Genomic DNA, 24,408 nt, shown 5'->3' with positions numbered 1-24,408 from the left:
TGGCCGTGACAGGGTCCCCCCCCCCAAGTGCCCAGTTTTGCCTCTGACCAAACTGCCTGACTGTCCTTCCCTGCACATATCGTTGTCTACCCTTCTCTGCACACGTCTGTGCGTCTGTCCGTCTCTGCTCCCGCCTGTCCGTATGTCATTCTCTACACATGCCTGTCCGTCTGGCGCGCTGGGCACACTGCATCTCTGGGCCTCCCCGCCGCGCCTGCTGTTGTGTGGGTGTCGGGTTGGCTGTGCGCAGAGGGGCGCGGCTCGACCCACCCCCTCCCGCGTCCCCCCATCTGAGGGATGACCCCGGCGGCGGCCCAGAGCTGCCGAAGCCTCGAAGCCGCCACACAACACTGCTGAAGCCGAGGAGGCGCGCCGCCTAGGGGGGCCCGGGAGCGGACGGCTGTGGCTTGGGCGGAGGCGCAGGGCCGACGGGCAGGCGGGCGGGGCTGCGGCAGGGCAGGGCTGGGACTGGGGCTGAGAAGCCGCCGCCGCCTCTGCTGGGGATCGCGGGCAGCAAGTCCGCTCGGCCCGGCCCCGCCCCGCCTGCCCCGCCCGCCCCGCCCCGCCCCTGCGCGCCGAGCAGGCCGAGGCGGAGCGGCGCGCCCCCCGCGACGCCCGAGCTCGAGCCCGAGCCCGAGCCCGAGCCCGAGCCCGAGCCAGAGCGCAGAGGCATCCGAGCGGGAACCAGAGCAGGAGCAGGAGCAGGAGCAGGAGCGCGAGTGGGAACCGGAGCCGGAGCCAGAGCTGGAGCCAGAGCCGGAGCCAGACCCGGAGCCGGAGCCGGAGCCGGAGCCAGAGCGGGAACCCGAGCTGGAGCCGAAGCTGGAGCCGGCACTGCGGCGCGCGGAGCGGAGCGAGGCGGCTAAGCCGAGTAAGGGGCGTTGGGCCGGGGGCGGTGCTGGGGAGGGGCGGGAAGGGGGTCCCGGCCCCCTCCCCCGAGCTCTGCGGCGGCCCCGGCGCACGCACACACCCGGGGCGCTTCGCGCTTAGCCTTGGCGCGCCGGGAGGGCGGACCGGCGGTCCGAAGCCGAACCGCAGCGCGCTCCAAACGGGATCCCCAGACTCCCGCCCCGGGCCCCCGCACCCCCGGCCCGGCCAATGCTGCCCCGAGCACGCCCTCGGGCCACGGGGAAGCGAAGGTCTCCCGGAGCGTCCACCCCGTGTGGGCGTCATAAGACAGCCTTCCCGGTCCCGCGCCCTCGGTTTCGGGACCCCTGAACAACCCACCTAAGAAGGGGAAGCTAAGACGCACTTTCGGCCCGGGTGGAAGAGGGAAGGGGCTCCCGGCTTTGTAGAGTTTGAAGCTAGAACCCGCCCCCACCCTTGAGCCAGGAAGTTTGACCCTCCGACGGGCGGGTCACCCGGGCCGTGCCCCCGCTTCGGTGCCTGCGGTGCTGGCTTATCTCCGCACCAACGGTGGGAGAGGGGGCGTCCCCGCCGCACCTTCTCTCGCTTTGGGGCAGACTTTCCCTTGCGTGGTAAGTGGGACCCGAAGCTGGGTCCGAGGCCGCTGCTTTGGCTGGCTGCGCAGCGCCAAGCGGCACAGCCGCCTCTCCCCAAGCGCCCTCGGAGGCTCACTAGTGCCCACCCCACCCCCGGCTGACTCGCGCAGCCCTTCCTCCCCCTCCCCCATCCCCCCCTCCATCGGCTCCGCGGTTTGGAGGCTGGTGCGCAGAAGACCCAGAGCTGCCCTCTTGATCCCACACCAGTGTCAGCGGGGGTGGCCAAGCGGGGGTGGCAGGGAAGGCGAAGGCACAAGTGACAGGTGTGAGAGGCAGGGGCTCCAGGAGTTTGATCCTTGATCTTGATCCACACAGCCCCACCGGCACCTGCCTTGAGGATGCCCCTCAAGACTCCCTCCCCAAACACCCTGACTTCACCTCCCTGTGCCTCAATTTCCTCCACTGACAAGTAGGCAAGATTCTGTTGTGAGCAGAATGTTTAAGGGCTTTGGTACCGCAGGATGGGCTTGATTGACTTCCTAGTTGTGTGACCTTAGACAAGGCGCTTAACCTCTCTTGAGCCTTAGTTTCCCCACCTGAAACATGGCGAACGCGTGTTGAAAGGATTCAGTGAAATCCTGCTTGGGGGCGGGGGGCTACCATGGGGCTTGGCACACAGCCAGGACTCAATTCAGGTTGGCTACAGGTGTCATTTTATGAAGTTTCCAGCATCAGTAGATGCCAGGCAGAGTGAGTTCCCCTGAAGTGGTGGGGACATGATCCCCACCAAGCCCCCTTCAAGGAGGCCTTTGAACCCACCAAGGCCTTGATGACATCTAATTGTGATTCAAAACTTAGGGCCTGCCCTTTCTCAGACATCCCCTCCTCCCCAGGCTTTCTACTGCCTGGGCCAGCTTTCTCCTCCCCTACCACACCACATCCATCCAAGAGGGAAAAGACTCTATCTGACTGACTTTTCCTTTTGCCCTTGGCTCATGTCTGCTGCCCTGGCGGAGGGCTTCTTACGCATTTCTCACAATCTGTGCAAGAGAATTCTGCACACCTCTCTCCACTCTGCAGTTTGGGGGTGGGGGTGGGGAGGACTGCTTTCCCTGAGGAGCCATAGCCTATCAGGTGGCTTGGACGTTCCAGTAGCGATGGCTCAGACAGGCAGCAGAAAGCAGCAGGGGGAGCTACCACCAGGACAAGGAGACAGGAGGAGGTTTGAGGGGTTCCAACCATGTTTTCATGCTGACCATGGTGTGTTCATCCAGGCCCCTGAGCCAGGAGGCACCAGAAATGATGAACCTTGGGAGGAAATGGAGCCAGTGGCTGACCCAGAGGTTAGGACTTCAGAGCTGGAAGGTCCCCAGGAAGAGATCTGCCTGTCTGTGCATCGGGGGCCTCAGGCTCAGAGCAGAGCAGGCGAGACCCAGCACCTAGGGGAGGACGCTGGCATCTCTGGGGTGACATGGAGGGTGTAAGTGGCAGGAGCACCGTTGGGAAGAAAACAGAGATCCATCTTGTGGACACCCATGCTAGTCCTGGCCACCTGTGGCGCAGCTGCCCAGAACAGGGCAGGGGAGGGGTGGGCCTGTCCACATGTTGCCTGATGGGGAGCTGGGAAGACAGGCAGAGTGGGCTGCCTCCTCAGGGCTCCTTCTACACAAACCCCCTTTCTCTTCTTCTTCCTCTGTACCCCACCCCACCCCCATTCACCCACTAGGATGTCACATCCCTGCATCTTCCATAATCCTCACTCTTCTTCCCAAAGGAGTTAATCAGGAACTAATTAGGGAGGTTTGTGTCTCCTGGTCCACATAAGTTTCTGGAACACAGCCCATAGGGAATGTGATGGGGATATGGGCATTACCTCCAGTCTTTGGGAATAATCAGACACATTCTGGCCTTTTACCTGAAGCCTTTGCCTTGGAAGTGCTCAGAGCACAGGGTAAGGGCCAGGAAGGTCTCAATCTGCTCTCAGCTCCTAAAAGTAGAAACTGAGGCCAGGAGGGCTTCTGGAGCCCCTTGGCAAGTGAGCACAAAATAGAGCTGTGGCTGAGAGCATGGCTACTTGGAGCCAACTGCCTGGGTTTATAGCATATGATTCTGGGCAGGAGATTTACCTTTCAGAGCCTCAATTTTCTCTTGAAAGTGGGAACAAATATTACACACCTCCCAGTAGAGTTGTGAGTCTAGAAGAATAATAGGAAATATCAGGCAATGTCAAATGGACCTCTCCTGGTGGCCTTGCCATGTCTACATTATGAACATACATTGAACACATGCTGTTTTCCAAGCATTTCCCTTTGAATTCTGACAACAGTCCTCTGATTTAGGTACTGAAATTGTCCCCATTTTATAGATGAGAACACTGAGGCTTAGGAAGGTTAAGGGCTATCTAACTTTGCCCAGGTATAGAATACTTAAAACATCCCTATGACTCATCATAATTTTATGAGTTTATAAAATTGATAATTAGCACCTTGTATCTTAGATGATGTGTAATTAGTTATTGGAATGCTTCCTCCAGGAATATCTTCAATCACTTTATACCTCTATATTAATTGTCTACAGGCTAGAGAATTTTTAGAGACATCTTCACTATTCAAACAGTAATCAAAGTGACTTAAAAGAGCACCCCCACCATTTATTCCCTATCCCTCTTCTCTCCATTTTTTTTTCATAGCACTTATCACCCCCAACATCTCTATATCATATTCATTTGTTTATTGTCTTCCCTCATCAATATAAACTCCCCAAAGGCAGGGACTTTTAACCATTTTGTTCATGATGATATCTCCTATATTCAGAGCCTAAAATAGTACCCAGCACTTAGTATGCTTTGCAAATTATGAAGTGTTTTACAAACATAAGGTCTATTGTTATTATTTTTGCCAAGTATATAGCTTGCCTGAAAATAAAACATTAAGGTTCATGGCAGAAACCATTCCCTCAAAAATTTGGCAAATAGGACTTGCTCAAGTGCCAGGGAAATTTTGATGAAGGTTAAAAACAATGGAATTATTTTCCTAACATTTTAATAAAGCTCCTTATCAGTAAGTTCAAAGACAAGTTATTTTTGTAAATCTTTACAATAACAAATGGCATGTTCAAAGGCAATTGAGTTAGCTTTAAAATTTTTCAATGAGTTAACTATCACTGACTTATTCACTTAATTACTCTTTGTTAGCATGAAAGGTTTTTTCAAATTTTCATTTTAATGATTTTTCAGGTTATAAAAGTAATACATGCTCACTGTAGAAAATTTGGAAAATCATAAAAAATGTAAAAAACAAAAATCCTCCTTAACCCCACTACTGCCCACTGAGCACAATGACTGTGAATATTTTCATCTATCTCCTCTCTAATCTTTTTCTATATATGAATATTTTCTCTAGGTTTTTTTTTTCTTTTACAAAATAAGGATCATGTTGTGTGCAGAGTTCTATAACCTGCTTTTTTAAAAAATATAACCTGGGTTTTTTTTTCCTCTTAACATTATACTGAAAGTCTTTATCAATGTTATTAAAATGTCTTTAAAAATATGATTTCATGGCTATATATTATTCCATTATAATTTGCTCAGCCTATCCTCTTACTGGACAGTGGGGTTGTCCCCCATGTTTCACTGCCATAAATAATGATTGTGTCCTCTTTGTGGTGTTTCCTGAGCCTTAAATCAGGCTTCTCTACCCACTTGGTCAGACCTATTTGCCAGTTGGTAGATGGACTGGTTTATGCACTTAGACAATAAATCAAGCCTTAGAGGTTGGGCCTTGGTGGCAGTGAAGAAGGAGGTGGCAGTTGATCCTACAGACGGCTACTTGCCAAGGAATGTTCTTCTCCATTGGGGAAGACACCAGCTGGGTCCCAGCCTCACATAAAGACCTTCCTGCAGAGGAGAAATGTTTCTGCCACCTGGGGACCTCTACCTCCAGCCCCAGGAGTTAGCCCCCTGCCTGATGAGGTAGATACAACCCTTTTATAATTAGTGTGTCTTGCCAAAGTCCAGAATCTCTGACTTTCTTCTCGCTCTGGGCAATGACATGCAAACCCACAGCTTGACGGAACCCCTGTGAGATGGTTTCATTCATTCATTCATTCATTCAGTAAATAGTCCCTGCGCATTTACCGCGGGAAGGACAGAGAGAACCAGTAGTTATCCGAGCTGTCTAGACCTAGAGTCTCAACATCACCGTGCATCTCTGGAAGAGTCTCCATTTCTCTACCATCCCCCAGTCACCCAAGCAGAATCATCTTTTAACTCCTCCCTCTTCCTCACCCTCTACATCTGATCTCTCTGTCCTGCTTCTTAATTATCCCCTACACAGCCCACCCTGTCCCTCAGAACCACCCAGCACGCTCCTGCCCAGGGGCCTTTACACTTGTCGGCTCCCTCTACCTGGAGTCTTTTCCCAGATCTCTACCCAGCTATTCACCCTGCCAGCTCCCTTCCTCCAGTCTTCGCTTATGGGTCACTCTCTCAACGAGGCCTTCTGCAGCCACTGTACCTAAATGTTCAGTCTCCACCCACACACTGCCTCTGTCCTTCCCTTACTGTTACCTAACCAATCCCACCATTATGTTGGTGTCTCCTCTGCTAGCAAGAAGCTCGGTGAGAACAGGTTTAGTCAGTGTTTCCTTCACTTCTCTTCTCTACCCCCGTCGAACCAATGGATGCGGCCTCTCTTTTTTTCCGTTCACTCTCCCCTTCATTTAGACCCATCATCTCCTGCCACAGCCTCCCTACTCCCCTGCCACCTGCCTCCCACCCTGGTCCACCCTCTACACTCAGCCCGGGGAGACGTTCCTAAAGGAGACCGTGTCGTTCCCCTGCTGAAAATCCTCCACAGGGCGGTCTTGGGGCCGGGGGCTCATTATCTCACCCAGCCCCTCTGAATCTCAGTGTTGACATCTGCAAAATGGGGGGTTTGTTTTGCGATTCCCTGGGCCGACGACACGTGACTGCGGTAGAGCGGGCGCCGCAGCGGCGTCACGGCATCACGTGGCCTCCTGCACAGGCCAGCCCACTCCTGCGGCCCCTCGCTGTCCGCGGTCTACCGCGGTGCGGCAGAACCCTCCCGGGTCCGACTGCCGCGCATGCGCCGTGCCGCCCCTGCACACTGTCTGCGCCAGCCCAGCTCCGCCAGCTCGGCTCTGCCCGGCAGGGGCGCGGCGCCGCCCCCCCTCAACCACATACGCATTTGCCCAGGTCTGAGTGTCGCAGTGGGCCCCAGACGAGGTATTCTGGGAGTGGGGACGTGAGGCGGAATGGGAGTGACGTGGACTTGCCGCACACCATTAAGCCACTTCAGAGCCTGGAGTGCCGCCGCCGCCCGCCCTCCGATTCCTAGCCAGACAATACAGTCGCAGATGAGTCACAGGCAGGAACGCGCCTCGCCTCGGATGCCGGGCTCCGAGACAGGCGGGCAGGGGGAGACGTGACCTGAGAGTGGGTCCAATCCCAACCCCCACGCCCGCAGTCCCCGCTTCGGAACTCGTCGCCCAGCAAAGCACAGTCTCAGCCCATCCGTGCCAGACCTGGCCACCCACCACCCCCACCCTACTGGGTCCTCACTGCCGCTCTGGTCACATGTGGGGAAGAGCAGGGTGGGCACTTGCGCACAGACACCTGACATCCAGCTCCTTTGTCTCCGTGACCCCAACCAAAGCTCCACCCAAGCTACCATGAAATCGTTTTCCTGTAGGTCCTCATGTTGAAATCCACAAGTGGGGGAGGGGAGGGGAACACAGTGAGGTTGGGATTGCCGCTTTAGGACCCCCGAAGCCCCTCCTTTTGTTTTCCAAGGGTTTTGTGTGACACACTCTAGGGGCTTGGTAAATATTTGAATAAACTGATGCAAGCCAGAGATCCTGGGAGAATGCAGCAAGATGTGTGTGAGGTGCAGATTGAGTTACATGATGCAGGGAATGGTACCCTAGCTAACGTCAGCATCATTGTCACCCACGATGTCGGCGACCATCTCAGTTCCTTACATGGGTGTCCTTCCCCTCAAGAAGTTGAGTATCATTAAAAGGCAGCCTCAACACTGCAGTCCTATGCTGACATCAGGCCAAGGGAGATTTTTCTAGAATCCACGTACCTTTGAATGTCCCCTCAATGCCCAACACCATGTGAATTCCCAGAAGCCACACTGGCCCGCCATACCCACACAAGAAGCTAATAATCTAGAACAAGTTAGAACCAGAGTTGTCCTGGAAGGATGTCCAGGTGCTGTGGAGGCACAGCCAAAGTGACTCTTCTGTCTCCCGCAGTCAAAGAGGACCTCACTGAAGAGGGGTTTTCTTGAGCTGAATGTTGACAGCTAAATGGGAGTTTGCCAGGTAGAGAGGAAGGGAATGACATGCCAGGGAGAGGAAATAGCCTGGAGGTATAAAAAACCCAGGGAAGGTTCAGGAAGCTGACCAGCCAGAGCACCAAGGGTGTCAGATCTCTGTGGGGTGTCCCTGGTGTAACTGGGGAGCACTGAGGGTACAGGACCCTACCCTGCACAGCTCCTTCTCCACCTGTTCTCTGTGACCTTGGGTAGGTCAAGTCACTGAGCCTCAGTTTTCTCACCTGCAAAATGAAAATGATGTTACCCACATCAGGGGACATGTTGCAGTAATGTTGGTGCCATTACCTGGCACATGCAGGTGCCTGGTGAATGTGGGTCCCACCTGAAAGCTCGAGAGCCCATAAGGCTTCCATATGAAGAAATGTCTACCCGACCCAGCCCCTTGCCAGCCTCCTGAGCCATTTGGAAACTTACACATTGCCCACCATACCCCCAGACTGACCACAAAATATGCATTGTGAGGGTTCTTGGTGCCCCCTGCCCTAGACAGCCCATCTCCCACCTCCCCCACGCCCACTGCAGCCTCAGCCTTCTTCTGAGAGTCATAGGGTCCAGCGGGAGGAAAGAGAAGGGAGTACAGGGGGCCTCCTGGAGAAGCAAGACCTTGGGGACAACCACTTGGAGTATAGGGCGTGCTCAGCACCCTCCATAGCATCAAGAGCCACCAGCGTGCCCCTGTAGGAAGTATACATTCAGCATATTTTTATTAAGCACTCACATTATGCCACTTCACTAGAGAGCTAAGCAGAGCCCCAGGGCTGTGGAGGTAATGGTAGAAGCCAGGTCATTCTCCTAAGGACACTGGGGAGTTATGAAAGGGTTTTCAGCAAGGGAGTGACATAATCCATTTTGCCTTTAAGAAAGACTTCTCTGGAAGCCCCACGAGAGATGACCTGTCAGCCCACTTAAGTCCCCCTCCAGACACACACATGGCCACAGTGCACACAGGCACACCCCCAGACATGAACACAGACCCATGTACACACATGTATTTTTAGAAAGCATAGATCCCAGGCCCTGAGATTCTTCATGAATTTTCTGGTGTGAAATCACAGCTCCCCAAGCAGCCTGTCACAGCAGAGAGACTTCTCTACTAAGCCTTGGGAGATCACATCCTACCCTCACTTCCCCCATCAAAACTCTTGTTGGTTTCTGTGGGGACTGGGAGTGGGCATCAGACCAGCATGGGGTTCACACCCAGAAGGCTGAGCTGGAAGGAGCCATCTGGAAAAGGGGATTCCAGGGTCAGGGAGCAGCAATGGCTCCCTCCCTCCCATCCCCTCAGACAGCAGAATGAACATGAGGTACATACCCCTCATCCTTGAAGCCGGTGAAGGGCCTTACCCTGCTTTCCCCTGAGGACACTGCAGCTCAGAGAGGTGAAGTGCTTCGCCCAAAGTCACAGCAGAGGGATTGGACTTCTGAGCTCGGGCCCTCCAAAGATAAGTCTTGGATTCATTTATTAAACAGAAAAAAATATTATTAATCAGTGCAATTTGACCAATGGTCTCCATCAAAACGTGGCTCCCATTGGAGGAAAAAATATATATATAATAAAAAGGATCTCTGTGGGAGACAAGGATGGGAACTTCTGGACCCACCTCTTAAGCAAAAGTTCTGTCCACAGTGTCATCCCCAGAATCAGGTAGGTCAGCCGCCTCCTGGGACCTGGAGGGGCCAGGCTCTTTGCCTGTTGGCTTCTGGCTACAATCTTTCTCCTGCAAGAGCCTACTGAAATCTACATTCAGGGTCCCTGCTCAGCAACCCCCAGAGGTACAGTTTGGTTTCTGCAAGTCTAGTGACCACACTCCCTAGAAAATAAGAATCATATCTCCCTGCTGTTCATACAGCTTCATGTCACTTGGAGCTCAGGAGAGACCGAACCAATTCAGATCTTTAGCAGCATGGGAGGCTGGGTTACTTTTTAAAAATGTTTCCTCTCCTGCAAATTGGTATTAGAGTGACCTGGTGCTCTCTTTCTACAAAGACATTCCAGTATCACACCAAGTTCACGTGGGGGGCAAGGGAGATTGGGGAAGAGACATTTTCATTCTCTTGGCCTTTATTAGGTGCATTCTAAGTGTGTGCTGGCTGACAGGGGGGGCTTTGGAGTCAAAAAGACCCAGGTTCTAGTCCCCGCCTGTAATTAGAAGCTGTGTGACCTTAGACAAGCTACGTTACCTCTCTCTGAGCCTCAACTTCCTTATTTATAAAATGAGAATGAAAAAAGCATCATCCCCTTAAAGGTGTTGGGATAACAGTAATAATAATGTTTCAGTTAAGCAACTCTAAACACCCTTCCAAAGCCAGCTCTGGGACCTTGAACCAGTTCCTCACCCTTTGCAGGTCTGTTCCCCTTCTGTGATATGAGGACCTTGGGCTGGTCTTTAAGGGTCCTTCCAGTTATAAGATGCTCAGAGTGCCATGGTCCCTTGCAGTTTTCTCAAGCAGTGGGATCTCACAGGTACATTAGACAGGAGAACTCCAGGGGATTTCTCATTCCTGTTCAGGGGTCCACCCAGAGGAGATTTTTCCCCCCTCCACCCATCACTGAGACCCCAACATGCTTTTGCCCCACCCCTGCCCCAGAACCCCCATACTCCGCAACCCAGAGCCCCCCCAGCCCCCTCCATGCCCAGAGTGGGCACATGCTATCAAAGTCCCCACCTTTTTGCCAGAGGTGGACAACCCAGGGACGTGAGTGTCCTGGGGGTCGGGGGTGCTGTGTGGGTGTCCCCATCATCATCTGCTTGTTTGTGTCTCTGCAGGTGAGCGGCGGATCCTTCTTCACACGAAGTCAGGACTCTGCACGTGGGCAGGCTGGCTCCGCTGTTCTGCTCCAAGGATTACATGTCCTTCAAACGTCCCTGTCCCTGTAAGTCTCCTCCCCACATCCTCCATGGCTCAGGGCCAGGCAAGGGCTGGGCTTGGAGTCAGGGTTGCAGAGAATGTTTCTAGGATGTTTGGCCAGAGAGCTCCAAGGGTCTGATGAGGGACTGATGTGCTATGATGGGCGGGGGGCCGGGGGGGCGAGGACACAGAAGACCCCTGACATCAGCAAGAGACATCCCCCTTTTTACCTGTCCCTCCGTCTGTCTGTATCAGCACTTCCCAAAGTGTGGGGCGGGTTTCCTCTGAGGGATATTAATGGGATTACTTTTTTGTTTTTTTAATTCCATGGCCAAATGAATGTGGGAAGTGCTGAGTGAGACAAGTTAAGTAGTTTTTGTGACCACAGGACTTTTCAGAGCCTTTAATGTGGTGATGGGTGTTGTGAGGCTGCCATAGGGAAGAGAAAGCCCAACGGCCTTCCCAGATTTAACTGACCACAAGGAATGTCTCACAGGATTGGTGCTCCACAGAACATAACTCGTCAGAGTCCACTGTCCTAAGGAAACCCTCCCTGCAGTATCCCCACCATGAAGCCCCGCATTTACTAATTCATTTCATCTAATGAAGCCTTGAGGTGATTTTGCCCATAACATTCTTCTCATGGCTCCCTGATGTCCATAAGTCCAGGTGATGGGCTCAATCAGGTGTACCCCTGGGGCTGAAGGCTACAGCCCCCTCCGGCTTACTCCCCTAGTCTCCACCAGCGCCACTCACCCCAGGGTCCCCCTCACCTGTCCTCATGGCAGCCACTTGCTTTCTCTCATGGTATCTCCTGTGCCCCCCGAAACCACCATCACTTGGTGCAGTTTGGGAGGACATCCCTTCTCCTTGATGTCTCAGGACTATGAGTCTGTGTGAAATCAAGGACCCTGCCTTATCCCCCCCTTATCTATTTGTCATCTCCCCTCTCCCATGCTCACTCTAGCAAATCCCTCACCCCCAATCACCAATGTCTATTCAAACGTGTACCATTGGTTACATGTTACACATCTTGGACTTGGGGTCCTCTCTTCCAAATAGTCGAAACCTCAGCTGTTAAATCTTTGAACATCAAGGGACTGCTGCTGTGGGCAGGTAGAGGAAACTGGCCTATCCGGTCTGGGTGGGACCATCACCAGGCATGCCCTGGGGAATATGGCAACAGTGGGATTCACCATCACCAGAGCGGTGTTAAGGGGGAATCGGTACAAGCTCGGTAAGGTCTTGTTACTGTTGTCACTGCTGCTGCGGCATAATCAAGAAATTGAAGCCCAAGTCCCAGGCCAGGTGAGAAGGCTGCCCGTCCAGGAACACCTGCCCCACAGAGGGCTGGAATGGTTATGTCCTCACCCCCTCGAGCAGCTGGGAATGGAGAAGGCTGGTAAAGGGTAAAACTGGGCTGCTCAGTGTAGAGGGCTTTCTAGAACTTTCTGGGGCCAAGCCAGGCCCTGTGAAGCCCTGTCTACACAAATAGAGGCCATCAGCACAGGACAGCCCTCTGCATACCCACCCCCTGAGGATACTAGGATATGGTCGTGGATATTCTGGGCTGTTCAGAAGCAGTTCCTACACAGCCGCCCCTCCCCCTACAGGCCCAGTGCCTGGCATGCAGTGCGCACTCAATAAATGTTTGTTGAATGAATACACGTATAGTCAAACACTGTGGATGAGGAGCTGGAGGCGGAAGATGGGGGAGCAGCTGCAGCTCCTAACTCTGCCACCAGCTTGGCTCTGTGGCTTTAGGCAGCCAGGCCTCCTCTCTAAGATGAAGGGGTGGTCTGAGGCCAGGGGGCTCCAGGAGCTCGGGGCTGCTGGGAGGCTCCAGGAAAGGCAAGGGGGGGGGCATGGGTGGGCACAGCCCTCGGCCCCTCACTGCCCACTGCCTCAGCCAGAGCAGCTGTGCTTACGTCTACATATAGGTGGGGATCAGCTCAGATGTCATTGCAGGAGCAGTCCCTGGCAATGGCAGGCCAAGTACCGTGGGGCTGTGCAGACCCACCCCTTCCTCCATCCTCCCTCTCCTCCTCTGCCAGATTCTTCTCACGTTTTCCAGTCTGACTCCTTCCCTTTTCTCCAAACATGTCTAAGAAGTATTCACTGTCCCCCTCTTTCAGCGACCCCAGCCTACTTCAGTCTGGCTTGTGTACCCCCACCCCACATCCCATCCACTTCTGTGTCACTAAATCCAGCTTCCAGATCTCCTTGTTGGTCACTTCAGCTTTTTCTGGAGGACTCCTCCTTTGGGTTCCCTGACTCTGAGCCCTCTGGGTTCTCCTCCAGCCCTTCTGGGCATCTGGGCCTCTGACTACCCATGGGTGGTGTCCCTTGGCAGGGGGGGAGAATGGATTCTTGCCATGCTTGTTCTGCCGCTGGTGTCCCCGGGCCTCGAACCCCACCCTGGACTTCCCCCTCCGAACACTCCAGATCTTCTCATCCTCACTCTGCTCTCAGCTGCAGCTTCTAGGCCGGCAGCTACCAAGGCTCTCTCTCCCACCCAGTTTCTGCCTGCCTTCAGATTCCTTCTTCTGTCTTCTCCTGCCTGTCTTCCCTGGGCAGCCCGCACCCCTGCACCTCAAATTCAGCCTGTCCCAGACACAGCTCTTCGTTCCAAGCTGGCTTGGCTTGATTTTGCTCTGTTGCTTTAGGGCACTACCATTGACTCAGTCCCTTGGGCCAAAAATCTGGGAGGGACCCTCAGTTCCCCTCCAACACACCCATCAACTGCCTGAGGAGACCCAGGGGTTTCCAAATTGGGCCGTCAGATTGCCATTCAGGCTTTGCCCCCATCTGGGCCATGCTTCAGATTCAACCTGGAAATCACTGCCTCAGTAAATGTGCATTGAACAACTGGAAAGTAAATGAATCAAGACGAAGCAGATGCCTTGTGGGCAGCCTCCTCAGCTCACAGACCAGAGACCCTCACACAAGTTGTGCAAGGGATGCAGAACCACGGAACTCCAGACATCCTAAAAACACCTGACACGGGAACATTCTAAAGAATGAAACCAGAAATCCCAGGAGGGCCCTGACATGGACACACACCCTCTTTTTTTTTTAACACCTCCTTTCCTGTACTGTGAATTTAGACATCTAATGAAATTGCCTTAACCTTCTTAGCTCACAAAATTATCTATCCTGGTACATAGGAAGATACCAAAGCCCATTAAAACCTGGAAAATTTAGGGTAGGAGCCATAGCTTGTTCCCATTTAGGTTTCCACACCCCTACCCCCTGCCAATTGAGAAGGTGGCGGGGGAAGGGCCCCAGAAGGAAAAACAAACCCCAGCATTTCCCAAGCAAGACCCCACTCCTAGGAGTCAGAGCTCAGGGGGCCGGGGAGAGTGAGCAGGGAAGGGTAGCCAATGTAGGGGAAGAGCCGGGCAACGGGCAGGGGTCTGCCTGGTTTCCACAGCTTCAGACACTGGGGGAAGCAGGGTTGTCCATTGGCTTCTTGGGAGTCATGCAGGCATTAACCAGACCAGGCTGGGCCGACTCCTCCCAGGCACGGCCCACAACACGGCATCCCTCCCCTGCCCCTGCCCCCATCTCACCTTTCAGGCACTGCAGCTCATCCCTGCCCCCCAGTGACAGCCCCTCCCCCGAGTTCTGCAGGTGAGAAGACTGAAGGCAGTGAGGGCAGAGGCAAGAACAGGCAAGGGGAAGCCCAGAGGGCTTTGGCCACTGCAAGTGGGAAGTTGGGTCTTCTGCCTGCAAGTGCCAGGCCAGTGAGCCATTTTCCAGCCTTAAGCCATGAGGGAGGTGGAGGAGGACCAGCCTGGCTCCCAAGGAAAGCCGGAGACAGAGGAGCCTTCTCCATCTGGCCCCAGCTGGGCAGAGTGGCCCAGGATTCCCCGAGAACCCAGGCTCCAAGAACAGATGCTTCATAACCTCTTAGCCACTGGCAGATGGCAGTTCCATGGAGCTCCCTGTGACATGGGGGTGGCCTGCCTTCCTCTGGCCGTGGGGAACAGATCTGGGGGAGGAGGGGTTTTGGGGACCCAAGAGAGACTGAGCCTGTATCACAGCAGGAAGGAGCCAGGGAAGGTAGCATCTGCTGATCCACAGAGAAGTCAGCTGGACTTTGTCTCTGCTAAGCTCTTGGGCTGTCCACAGGCTGGCAGGAAATACAGTCTGGCCGAGCCTCTGGCCGGGCTTGGGTCTCCCTCAGAATCAGTGTTATGTGGTAGACAGTGCTTGGGTTCGTGTCCGACCTAGTGCTGACTCTTAGCAGCTGTGCTACCTGGAGCAAGCTACTTAACATCTAGAAGTTCCAATTCGCTCCTCTATAAAATGGAAATAGTCATACCAGTCTTTTGGTGTGATGTCAGATTTAATATGCTCCACAAGGAGAATCAAAGTTGGTGCCAGGCACTGAGAAGATCCTCAAAAAGCTTGAAAGTGCCATCCTCCTGACCACCTCCTCGCTACACAGCTTAGTATTCCCCACATCTTTAGTGACAGAGCAGGGAAATGGAGACACACGGGGACTTCGGAGGGAAGTTTGGGGTTCAGACCAGATACTACTGTTTTCTGCTCTGCTCATTGTAACAGTGACCCCTGCAGAGACTTAGCTATCAACAGAAGGAAGGGCTTGAGGGCAAGGAACGCAAATGATGGGACACACTCAACATTCGCCACTCCTGCGCCCAGAGCAGATACTGTTAATCAACTGCCGCCCTCTTCCCTACTGAGGCTCCATGCAATCTCAGGCTCCCTCAAACACAAGCGAGCACTACCCAATGATCGCTGGCCTGTGGACTGAAAGAAACCCTTGTTCATCCCTTGCTGTGGCCTGACTTTGGAGTGGGCAAGGGAATAGAAGAAGTGACTTCAGCTAGACATTTTTCTCTGAATCTGAGGTTTCTCATCTGTGAAATGAGAGTGAATAAAAGGCTCCCCCTCAAAGGGCTGCTGCAAGGATCCAACGAGGTATCACAGGTCACGGGCTTACAAGGCCTTAGGATCATCTCTTCACATGGTTTCCTTAAAGCAACCCTGCAAGAGAAGGATGGGTGTGCCCCTTCCACACGTGAAAAAGCTGAGCCTCAAGGACATGCAGAAGCTAGTCTAGGTGACACAGGAAGAAAAAGATGGGGCCAGGGATATACCCCAGGTGAGTCTTTTGGGGGCTCCATTTTAGCTAAACCACAGATGGCCAAACGGACAAGGCTGGGGTCAAGCCCACCCCTTCATCCCCACCCCTTGGATGGAGAGTCCAGTCTGCAGCAGGACTTCAGGGCCCCACGAATGTCTTGGCTGCCCGTCCTAGAACCAGAGTTCTCTGGTCTAGCAGAGTCTGACTAGAGCTGCTGCTCAGCATCCAATCACTAATCTTACTTGTAAGTGCACATTTTGTATTAGGGTCCCTGGCAGGAAGGTATCCACTTCAGCTTGAACGCCTCATGTAATACTACAGGTGTTCGCCAGTTTTTGAACGTTTGAGCTACGCCACTCCGCTTCCACGTTAAGAGCTATGTTAGTACCTCTTTCCACTAGCCAGAAGAGATCGGAAGACGATTTTGCTTTTGCAAAAAAAGTAAAGACTGTTCAGCATTTGTTTCGAAGCCAGCCATTATAATAGAGGCAGCTGACACCCCAGGCAGCAAGAGCAACCCCACCAAGCTCCTTCCCCCAAAACCACGCCCAGCAGCATCTCCACGTCCAGCCACCAGAGCCTGAAAATGTGTCTGTGAGCATCTGGGCCTTATCTCGGTTAATTCTGTGCATCTGTTAGCAAGATGTAGCCTAAGGTATCAGAAAAGCCTAAGTGAGGTTATTTTTGGGGTCTGGGAATGCTAGAACTGTTTTCCAAATAAATTGCTGATAATCGCTTCTTCACTTTACACCATTTTGGCTTACGAAAGGTTTCGTGGGAACACTCTACTTTCAGACAGTGGGAGAAACCTGTAATGGCAGCAGTACCCGCCCCCCAGCTTTTGCAGTGCACTCCCAGGTGGCGGGGTTCTTGCATTTCACTGCCCACCACCTCCCCCCCACCCGGCAGTGAGCTCCCTGGGTGATGTCATCCAGCCTCATGGCATCGAGTGACACCCATACGCTGACAGCCCCCAAATTTACATCTCCAGCTCTAGACTCTCCCTGAGCTCCAGACTCACATATCCAACCGTCTGCCCCACTCAGATGTATGTCCACTCAGATGTCCACTCAGGGTCTCTAGAGCATCTCAGATGTAACAGGTCAAGACGTTAAATCTTGACTCGCGGTCCCCCACCAAACCTGCCCATCATCCTCCCCATCTCACTAAATGACAGCTCAGTCCTTCCTTGTGCTCAGGCCCCGAACTTTGTCAGTTTTTACTGCTCTCCATCTCATCCACTGCCAACTCCATTTAGTGGATTCAAATCTGACTCCATCTTGCCCCCTGGACCAAGACACTGTCGTCATCACTTGGACCACTGTCCAGCCTCTTCTGCCACAACCAGGCAATGTGGGAAAAGGAAAACTCTAGAAACTGAGCCCCGGGTTGGTGGAGGGGGCAATGGTTTCTGTATCTAGAAATCTTGCCAAGGAAAGCACGATCCTCAGAGTTGTCTCCTGTGCCATCCCAAAGCCAAGTGCACTGAGAGGAGAGGAGGTGGATTTTCCTGCAAACAGGAATGTGTAAGGACACTGGCATCTCTGCCAAGAGCTACCCTAGATTAGCTACCCCGAAATTCAGCTCTGTCTGCACCTGGAACTGTGCCCAGGGTGACTGGGAAAAACTGGTTGTTCTATGACATCACTGCAGAAGTGGGCAGGCCTTCTTGCTTTCCAGAGAGAAGAGATAGGCCCCAAGAGAGACAAGTCACATGCCCTGGGACCCACCAGAGGAGGAGACAGGATTCAAAAGCAGGGCTTCTGGATCTAAGCCCAGGGCACTGGCCACACTGACCCCTCTGGGAGCTCGAGTACACTTCAGCTCCCAGAGTCCTCTTTATTCACTTCTTTCTGCTTTTAAACACTGTGTCCTCCATCAGTCCCCTAACGGTCAGCTTCTAGGGGCTACTCCCTCCGCCCACCGGCCCACACCTGGACTCCAGGTCTGCAGGTGATCGCTAGGCCTTGCTAGAGACAGTCATTCCAGAGCTTTCTCTGCCCAGACCCCAGGCTCTTCAGCCCCTGGATGATACTTGTCTCCCCCAGGAATGGCGGTAAGGGTGAGGATTGGGGGTGGTGCAATAAAAACAGCGAGAATACAATTTTATAATCGTAAAAGCCAGGGCGGGCCCCTCTTAAGTTGGATGGCAGCCTTATTAAAGAGCTTCTATTTTTGAAATTTCACGTTTTCAGTTCAATGAAATATAAAGGGTTGCTCATGGAATAATTGAAATTTTTTCAAAAATCTTTCTTTTTTTCGAGGTAAAAAGTTACCTCCAACATTTTAAAGTATTGACAGCGGTTCCGACAGTTTCAGGACTGTGTCACGTAGCTATGGTCCGTGCACCCCGTGGGTCACCGCCACTCCCTAAGCGGTGGGAACCACGGCCCTGGGCACCCCCCCCCCCGCCCCCCAACGCCACCCCCGGGAGGGAGCAGGGTGATCAAAGACAGCTGCTCGATCCGGTGCACTGGCGCATCTACCGAGCGTAAAATCCAATTATCTAAAACAACATGAGTATCAAATTCTCAGACACTATGTAATTTATAACAGGATTTGTATATTCAAAAACCTGTGGAGTGTTCTTTGAATGCTTTTAAAATATAAATTATATTGAGTATTAAATAAAAACACTGAACTTAAGTGTCACCACAATCGGGGCGGAAGTTCAGTGTAGGGTTTAACGCACGTTTACCCATCATTTCAATCTCAATTCCTGCTCAGTCCTAGCACATCCAGCATTTCTCTCACAGTAGGATTTATTTTTAAGTGCACAAGAACGAGAGGCCCAGCTCTACGCTATTGTCTTATCACAAGAGGCACAGGGATAGCAAGGTGATGAACACGTGTAAGAGGAGAAAGGTGCACACGGTGTTTTCCCTTTGTTCAGCACTGGCTTTGACGGAAAACAGAAAGCAAAAACATATCATAAAAACAGAACGAGGGTCTGTTTGTAGGGTTGGTTCAGCACCCAAGGACCATAGTTCTACTGCAGAAATCGCTGCAGGATGGAGATACTAAAAGCACAGGAATATTGAAACATAGGTAATCAGAGGCGCCAAAGGCACTGGTCATGTGAGTCATCATCAAAAGACAGGCCGGGTAGATATCGCACATTTCCTGTCAGCTGCTGCTAAGACTTGCATTTTTTCCAACTGAAAAGGAATCCTGCGGGGCTTTTTACTTATCACTTGTTTGAAGAAATGCTGTTTTATGTCCCCTCATTGAACACGAGGCCTAGGTTGCAAAATTAGTTTTCTAGTATCATCACAAGACGTATTATACTCTGTTAATACTGTTTGACATTGAACTGTTGTACTTGACGGTGCTGCTACTCTCTTGGGTATCTGGCAAAGAACAAACCCATTGCAGGGAAACAACTAATTGTGAAAAAGTGGATTGTTCCACAAAGATGTGAAAAAGGACGCTTTTGTGTCTTGGGATCTCTTAACCACTTCCAGGCACCTGTACAGACATGAACCTCCATGGGAAGCATGTTCCAATGTCCTGGGGCAGGTTGCAAATGATGAATATATTAAGAAAGTCTTTCAAAACCTTTTGCTTACCTCAGCCACGGCCTTGACCCTGTTCACATCTCAGGCCTGTGTAGTTCCTTGACCCCCCTGCCCACCTTGAAGCCCAAATTCCTACCAAAGATCTTTATTTTAATAGAGTCAAACATCAATTTTTTAATGGTATTTTTGTATCTGCTTAAGAAACCCAAGGTCATGAAGACATTCTCCAGTGCTTTCCTCTTGAAGCTTTACTGCTTTGCCTTTCACATTTAGATCTCTGTCTAGGGGATATCTTTAAGATTTTAAGGTTTCATTGTCATATTCGGAGCACACACTGTGTGCCAAGCATTCTGCTAGGCAGTGTGCTTTGATTAGTTCATAGCAGAGATTGCTGTTTCCATTTTATAGATGAAGTGATAGAGGTTCAGAGGGGTGAAGTGCTCAGAGGGCACTGCCTGCAAAAAGCAGGGCTAGGCTTTGAACCCAGGACCGTCAGTGTCTTACTTAGCCAGAGCCTAGGACAAGACACGCTGGTGGAAGATCTCTAGGCTTTCCCCCACACCCCGCCCCGGAAGGTGGCTGAGGAGTGACCCTTCTCAGAATATTGGTGAATAAAGGCCCTGGTACTGGAGCTGGTTTGGGTCCAAAGATCGCTAGGGGCTACAAAGCAATCTTGGGGGTTCAGGGGATAAAAGGCTTTTCTCAGACATCCCATGATATTTTTAGGAATCCATGTTCCACAAACCACCACAAACCATGGTGAGAAATGATTCCAAAGCTCCATGGCTCAGTGTGATGTTAACAATCAGTTAGGATCACCAGGATTTATCATGGCCAAGAGGTATCTGGCTTTGCCCCATCTACTTGTTTTTCTCATCCTACCTATGGAAATGACATATTAATAGATTTCCTGGTCTTAAACCATTCTTGCATTCCCAGAAGAAGCCCTGTCTACTTCTGGGACATTATTTTTAATACACTGTTGCCCTGGTGGTTTCCCAGATGGCCTCATAAATTCTGGGAGCTGAGGGAACCTTTGTGGAGCAGAGGACCAAGTCCCATCACCTCTAACATTTCCAGAATCAGAACCCACGAAAGCAAAAGGCCAAAGCAAAACTTGAGGAAGAGAATACTGTGGCCCAAGTACATAGCTCAGGCCTGGACCAGCTTGTGGTGGGATAGCTGAGGATAATTTGCAGCATTCATAAATTTAACATGTTATATATCAATTATTCATGAACTTCCTAGAAAGTCCATGTTGTTGTAAATGGTCATTTTTCCAAGCCATGATTCTGAGTCTCATAATGCAAGCTGGGATGTAGGAGCTAATCCCCCCAGCTGATGGGTGGGCCAAGCCAGCCCCCCAGCATTTGCTTCCCAACACAATTACATGACTTCCTACTCATTGAACATTGACCATGACTCAGCTGGTGTTATAAAAACCTGTGTATTTTGTGGAAAACAGCGTAAGAGCCAACTTCAGGTGTTGACAAAAGAGGAGAGAAAATGAGGAGGTCGGGGCCAGTGATGATTCTAGCAAGAAAATGACAGTTTGGTGTGGGCTCAAGTGGAAAGCCTAATTCTGTCATGGCTTTGCTTCTGTAATGTTGGCCAGTTCACCATTTGCTCTGTGGAAGTAGGGAAAAGCGGTTCGTGACACTGTTACAGTGAATTTGCCAGCCAATAAATAAATTATCCATCAAACCAGAGATAAAACCTTGGCAAATGATAACAAAACAGTAAGCTTACAGAATTTAGATATGTAGAAGTGATAGTCCATATGAGTTAATTTTGGTGAGTTTATTTAAGTGGCATCTTAATAGTGGAATAAATCACTTTCATCTTATATTTATGGAATCATGAAAGGCCTATGGGTAGTCACTTAGATTTTCCAGTTATATTTTAATGCAGTGGTTGAGAATCTTCTACTAGGCAGTGGAGCACTCCCCTGGTAAGCCTGATCTGTAAAAACAGGTGAAGCAGAGCTACTCTGTGTGAAGGGAGAGCAGTGAGCTCCATCGTGTCCCAAGCTTCTCCTCTCGGCACTGGGGCACCTGCGTGGGACCTCTTGCTTCCCACAGTTGGGGAGGTTCATTATGGTCTGATTCATATCATGTTCCCAGTGTCTAGCACATGTCCAGGCATGGAATATGCACTTAATGAGTATTGGTGAGTGGGTGGATGGGTGGATGGATGGATGGTTGAATATATGGATGGATGCATGATCAAGTGAATGCTGAATAGATGCCCAGGTAAATACATGGGAGGGTGGATGATTGGTTGGCTGAGTGAATTTATAGAGGATTGATAGATGACTTCACATTCCAATCCTCCTTTCCACTATAACCTACCCCACTTATAATGCCACAAATGGCCAAGTAAAATGTTTCAGGATCTTGACATGACATTAGCTGACTTCCTGTAGAGACGCATCCCCATTGTAAGAAGAATCCTGACCACCAAGTCACCTTTTCCTCACCTCCATAATCCCAATGTTTAGCTCCCATCAAGGTGACCTTCCTATAGCCTCACCCAAGGAGTACCTCCTTTTCTGAGCTCTGCTGGGACCTCCCCCCTCTGTGCTCCTTCCTCCCTCCTCTGATGTTGCTGGTTTGTCCTCCAAGACCCAGCCCCACCATGTGGACATCCCTGACTCCGAGCCCCCAGCGCTCCGACATCTCTCCATCAGAGACACCTGGCAACCAGAGGTTGGGTATCGGCGAGTGGGCTGAGAGGCTACCCTAAAAAACAGAGGAGGAGACCCAGAAACGCCCAAGCAAGTCAGCCTGCCCTGCCATGTCCCCTGCCCCAGCCCCTCTGCACATCCCTGCCAGGAGGCTGGGACCAACCAACATCAAACAGAGGGAAGATGGCGCCTGAATCATCTTCCCCACATTCCCTCCAGTGACCTCACTGACCTCATCCTGGTGGGCTCAGCAGTGTAGGAAGAAGTGCACTGCTGAGGCCAGACTTGCCAGGGAAGTGGACCTGTGACAAGTGTCCTCAGACTTTCCTGTGACAGGAGCCATCAGTCAGATGTGAGTCGATGGCCCCCCTTTTCCTTCTAGCCAGCCTCTCCGAGGGAGTGGGCAGGCCTAGAGGCCTAACAGTGTTGGCTCAGCACCTCCAGTGTCTCGATGCCTTTCCCTTGCCGACACTCCCCAGGGAGCTTCAGGCTGCAAAGACCGCTGCCCTGTACCCAGACAGAGGGACTGGAGAGCTGCCTGCGCGCTACACTCAACAAGGACTTGGTAGTGATCATCTGCCTCAGTTTCCCTGCCCTGCATGTTCCCCAGACTAGAGCCAGCCCTGACCCCATCCCCCTGACACAGGACTGGATCTTGTCAGCTCCCCTCACACCCACTGGGCGCACCCAGATGCCACCCCCTCCCCATCCCTCTCAGACCCATTCACCCACCCTGGAAGGAGGAATGTTCAAGAATAAGTATCTCTTTGGACAGAGTGCAAGCAGGTCCAGAGAGGGCAGGGGCGTGCCAAAGGTCACACAGCTTGTGAGTGATGGAACCAGAAACAGAACCCAGGTCCCCTGCCTCCACCCCCACCACATCCTGCTCTCTTGAATTATCAGACATGCCTGGGTTCAAATCCCAGATCTGCCACAACACTAGGGCAAATCTTCAGCTCACCAAGAGCCAGCATCCTTATCTATAAATGAGGGTGACAAAGGCATCTGCATGGAGAAGCAGCAGGCCCCAGAAGACCCCGCCCCACATGCAAGCCTGGGTCACGTAGAGCTTTCTGACTCCACTGTGGCTCCCAGTCCCAGCCTGGGACCCAAAGTCTGGAGGCAGAGACTTCCGCCTGGCACAGCAGTGGCCCATGGCCCTGGGTACCACCCCAGCCCCAAAGGGGGCCTTGGGACCCTACCTGCAGAGTAGGGAAGCATCAGGCCTGTCCCTGAGGCCTGCTCGGAGCACATCTTTGCAGAAAGGCAAAGGAACGCTCTGCAGTGGCCTTATGCCCATCAAGTGCATTCACCTGAGCCCGGCTCCGTACTCAGCTCTGCACAGTGTGGGGCTATGGGCCTCAGCCTCCTCCACCCCAACTCCATGCTCCTGTGGACCCTGGCATCAGCCTCCTCCCTGGTCCCCCACTTCCCACTCTGCTCCCCAGTCTGCAGCCAGAGGGCTCTCCTAAAACACTCTGACCACACTCCTTCACCCATGTGTTTCTCTTTGCCCTGGAGATAAAGCATAGTCTCTTGATTCCACGTTCAAGAGCCCTCAGGGTCTGGCCGCTACCAGCTGCTCCGCCTCTCCCATGATTCCTCAGGCGCACCAAGCCTTCACGGGGGCCCCAAGGTTCTCCTATGGTGGAATTTGCCAGACTGATTTAGCATCAATCTGGAGCCCACCCCAGACCCAGACTCCTCAGTTAAGACCTGATCTACTCCCCTAGACAATGATACCTCTTCCATTCCAACAATCTGTCAGTGCTTGTGAATATCTGTGGATCCCGCATTTGGGCTGGATGGTGGGGTGAGGGATGAGCAGAAGGAAATGCCGGTGGGTGAGTTAGAATGACGTAGCCCGCCCCCACACACCCAAACACACAGAGTAACCCATCCCTGACTTCCCTCCTTGCGATTCAGATGGCTCCCAAGCTCCCTTTCTGTGCTGGCCTGGCCCAAGGCACTGGAGAAACCCAGTGACAAAACAGAGAGGACATGGGTCCTGCCCCCCAGGGGCTCTCATCCCATGTGGAAACAGAGAGAATATGAGTGTAGGCTCGGGAATTGCATAGAACAAGCTGGATCTAAGTTTTGGCTCCACCCCTTTTTCTACTTCTGTGCCTCAGCTTCCCCATCTGTAAAATCGGAGGGAAAGACAACACCTACCTCTCAGGTTGCTGTGATGATTAAATGAGATCCTGGTGCTCATAAAGGGTCTAGAGCCTGACCAGTGCTGGTAAATGCTCCATGAGAGCTACCTTAGTATTCACATTGTTCCTCTGCGGAGAAATTGCCCCAGGGCCCCTCCCCACAGTCCCAACCACATCTCTGGAACAGATGCAGAGATGGAGGATACACAGAAGAGGGGTCCCCTCCCCCAGCCCTGAACTGTTTGCCCCTCAGCCCTGAATACCTGCTTGCCACAATC

The 24,408-nt window shown here is 52.3% G+C and overlaps 1 protein-coding gene across 4 annotated transcripts in view; it reads left to right on the top strand.

Moving 5' to 3' along the window:
- The first annotated feature begins 610 nt into the window (after window positions 1-610).
- The window catches only part of BEAN1 (brain expressed associated with NEDD4 1), a 36,572-nt gene continuing 12,774 nt past the window's right edge, over window positions 611-24,408 (top strand). For 2 of the 4 annotated variants that reach the window (XM_025888771.2, XM_025888770.2), the window contains exons 1-2: window positions 611-871; window positions 10,573-10,679. In XM_025888771.2, the coding sequence (XP_025744556.1) occupies window positions 10,655-10,679 (25 nt within the window). In that variant the 5' untranslated portion in view covers window positions 611-871; window positions 10,573-10,654. Of the gene's footprint in view, window positions 872-10,572; window positions 10,680-15,534; window positions 15,789-24,408 lie in introns of all 4 variants that reach the window. The other 2 variants (XM_073880182.1, XM_073880181.1) reach the window with 2 other exon arrangements.

This window comes from Callorhinus ursinus, unplaced genomic scaffold (genome assembly GCF_003265705.2).
Source record: "Callorhinus ursinus isolate GAN/ISIS: 27379988/994484 unplaced genomic scaffold, GSC_fseal_2.0 scaffold37, whole genome shotgun sequence".
Classification (NCBI taxonomy): domain Eukaryota; kingdom Metazoa; phylum Chordata; class Mammalia; order Carnivora; family Otariidae; genus Callorhinus; species Callorhinus ursinus.
The sequence above is the reverse complement of the archived record's forward strand: the minus strand, read 5'-3'. Positions and strand labels throughout refer to the sequence as shown.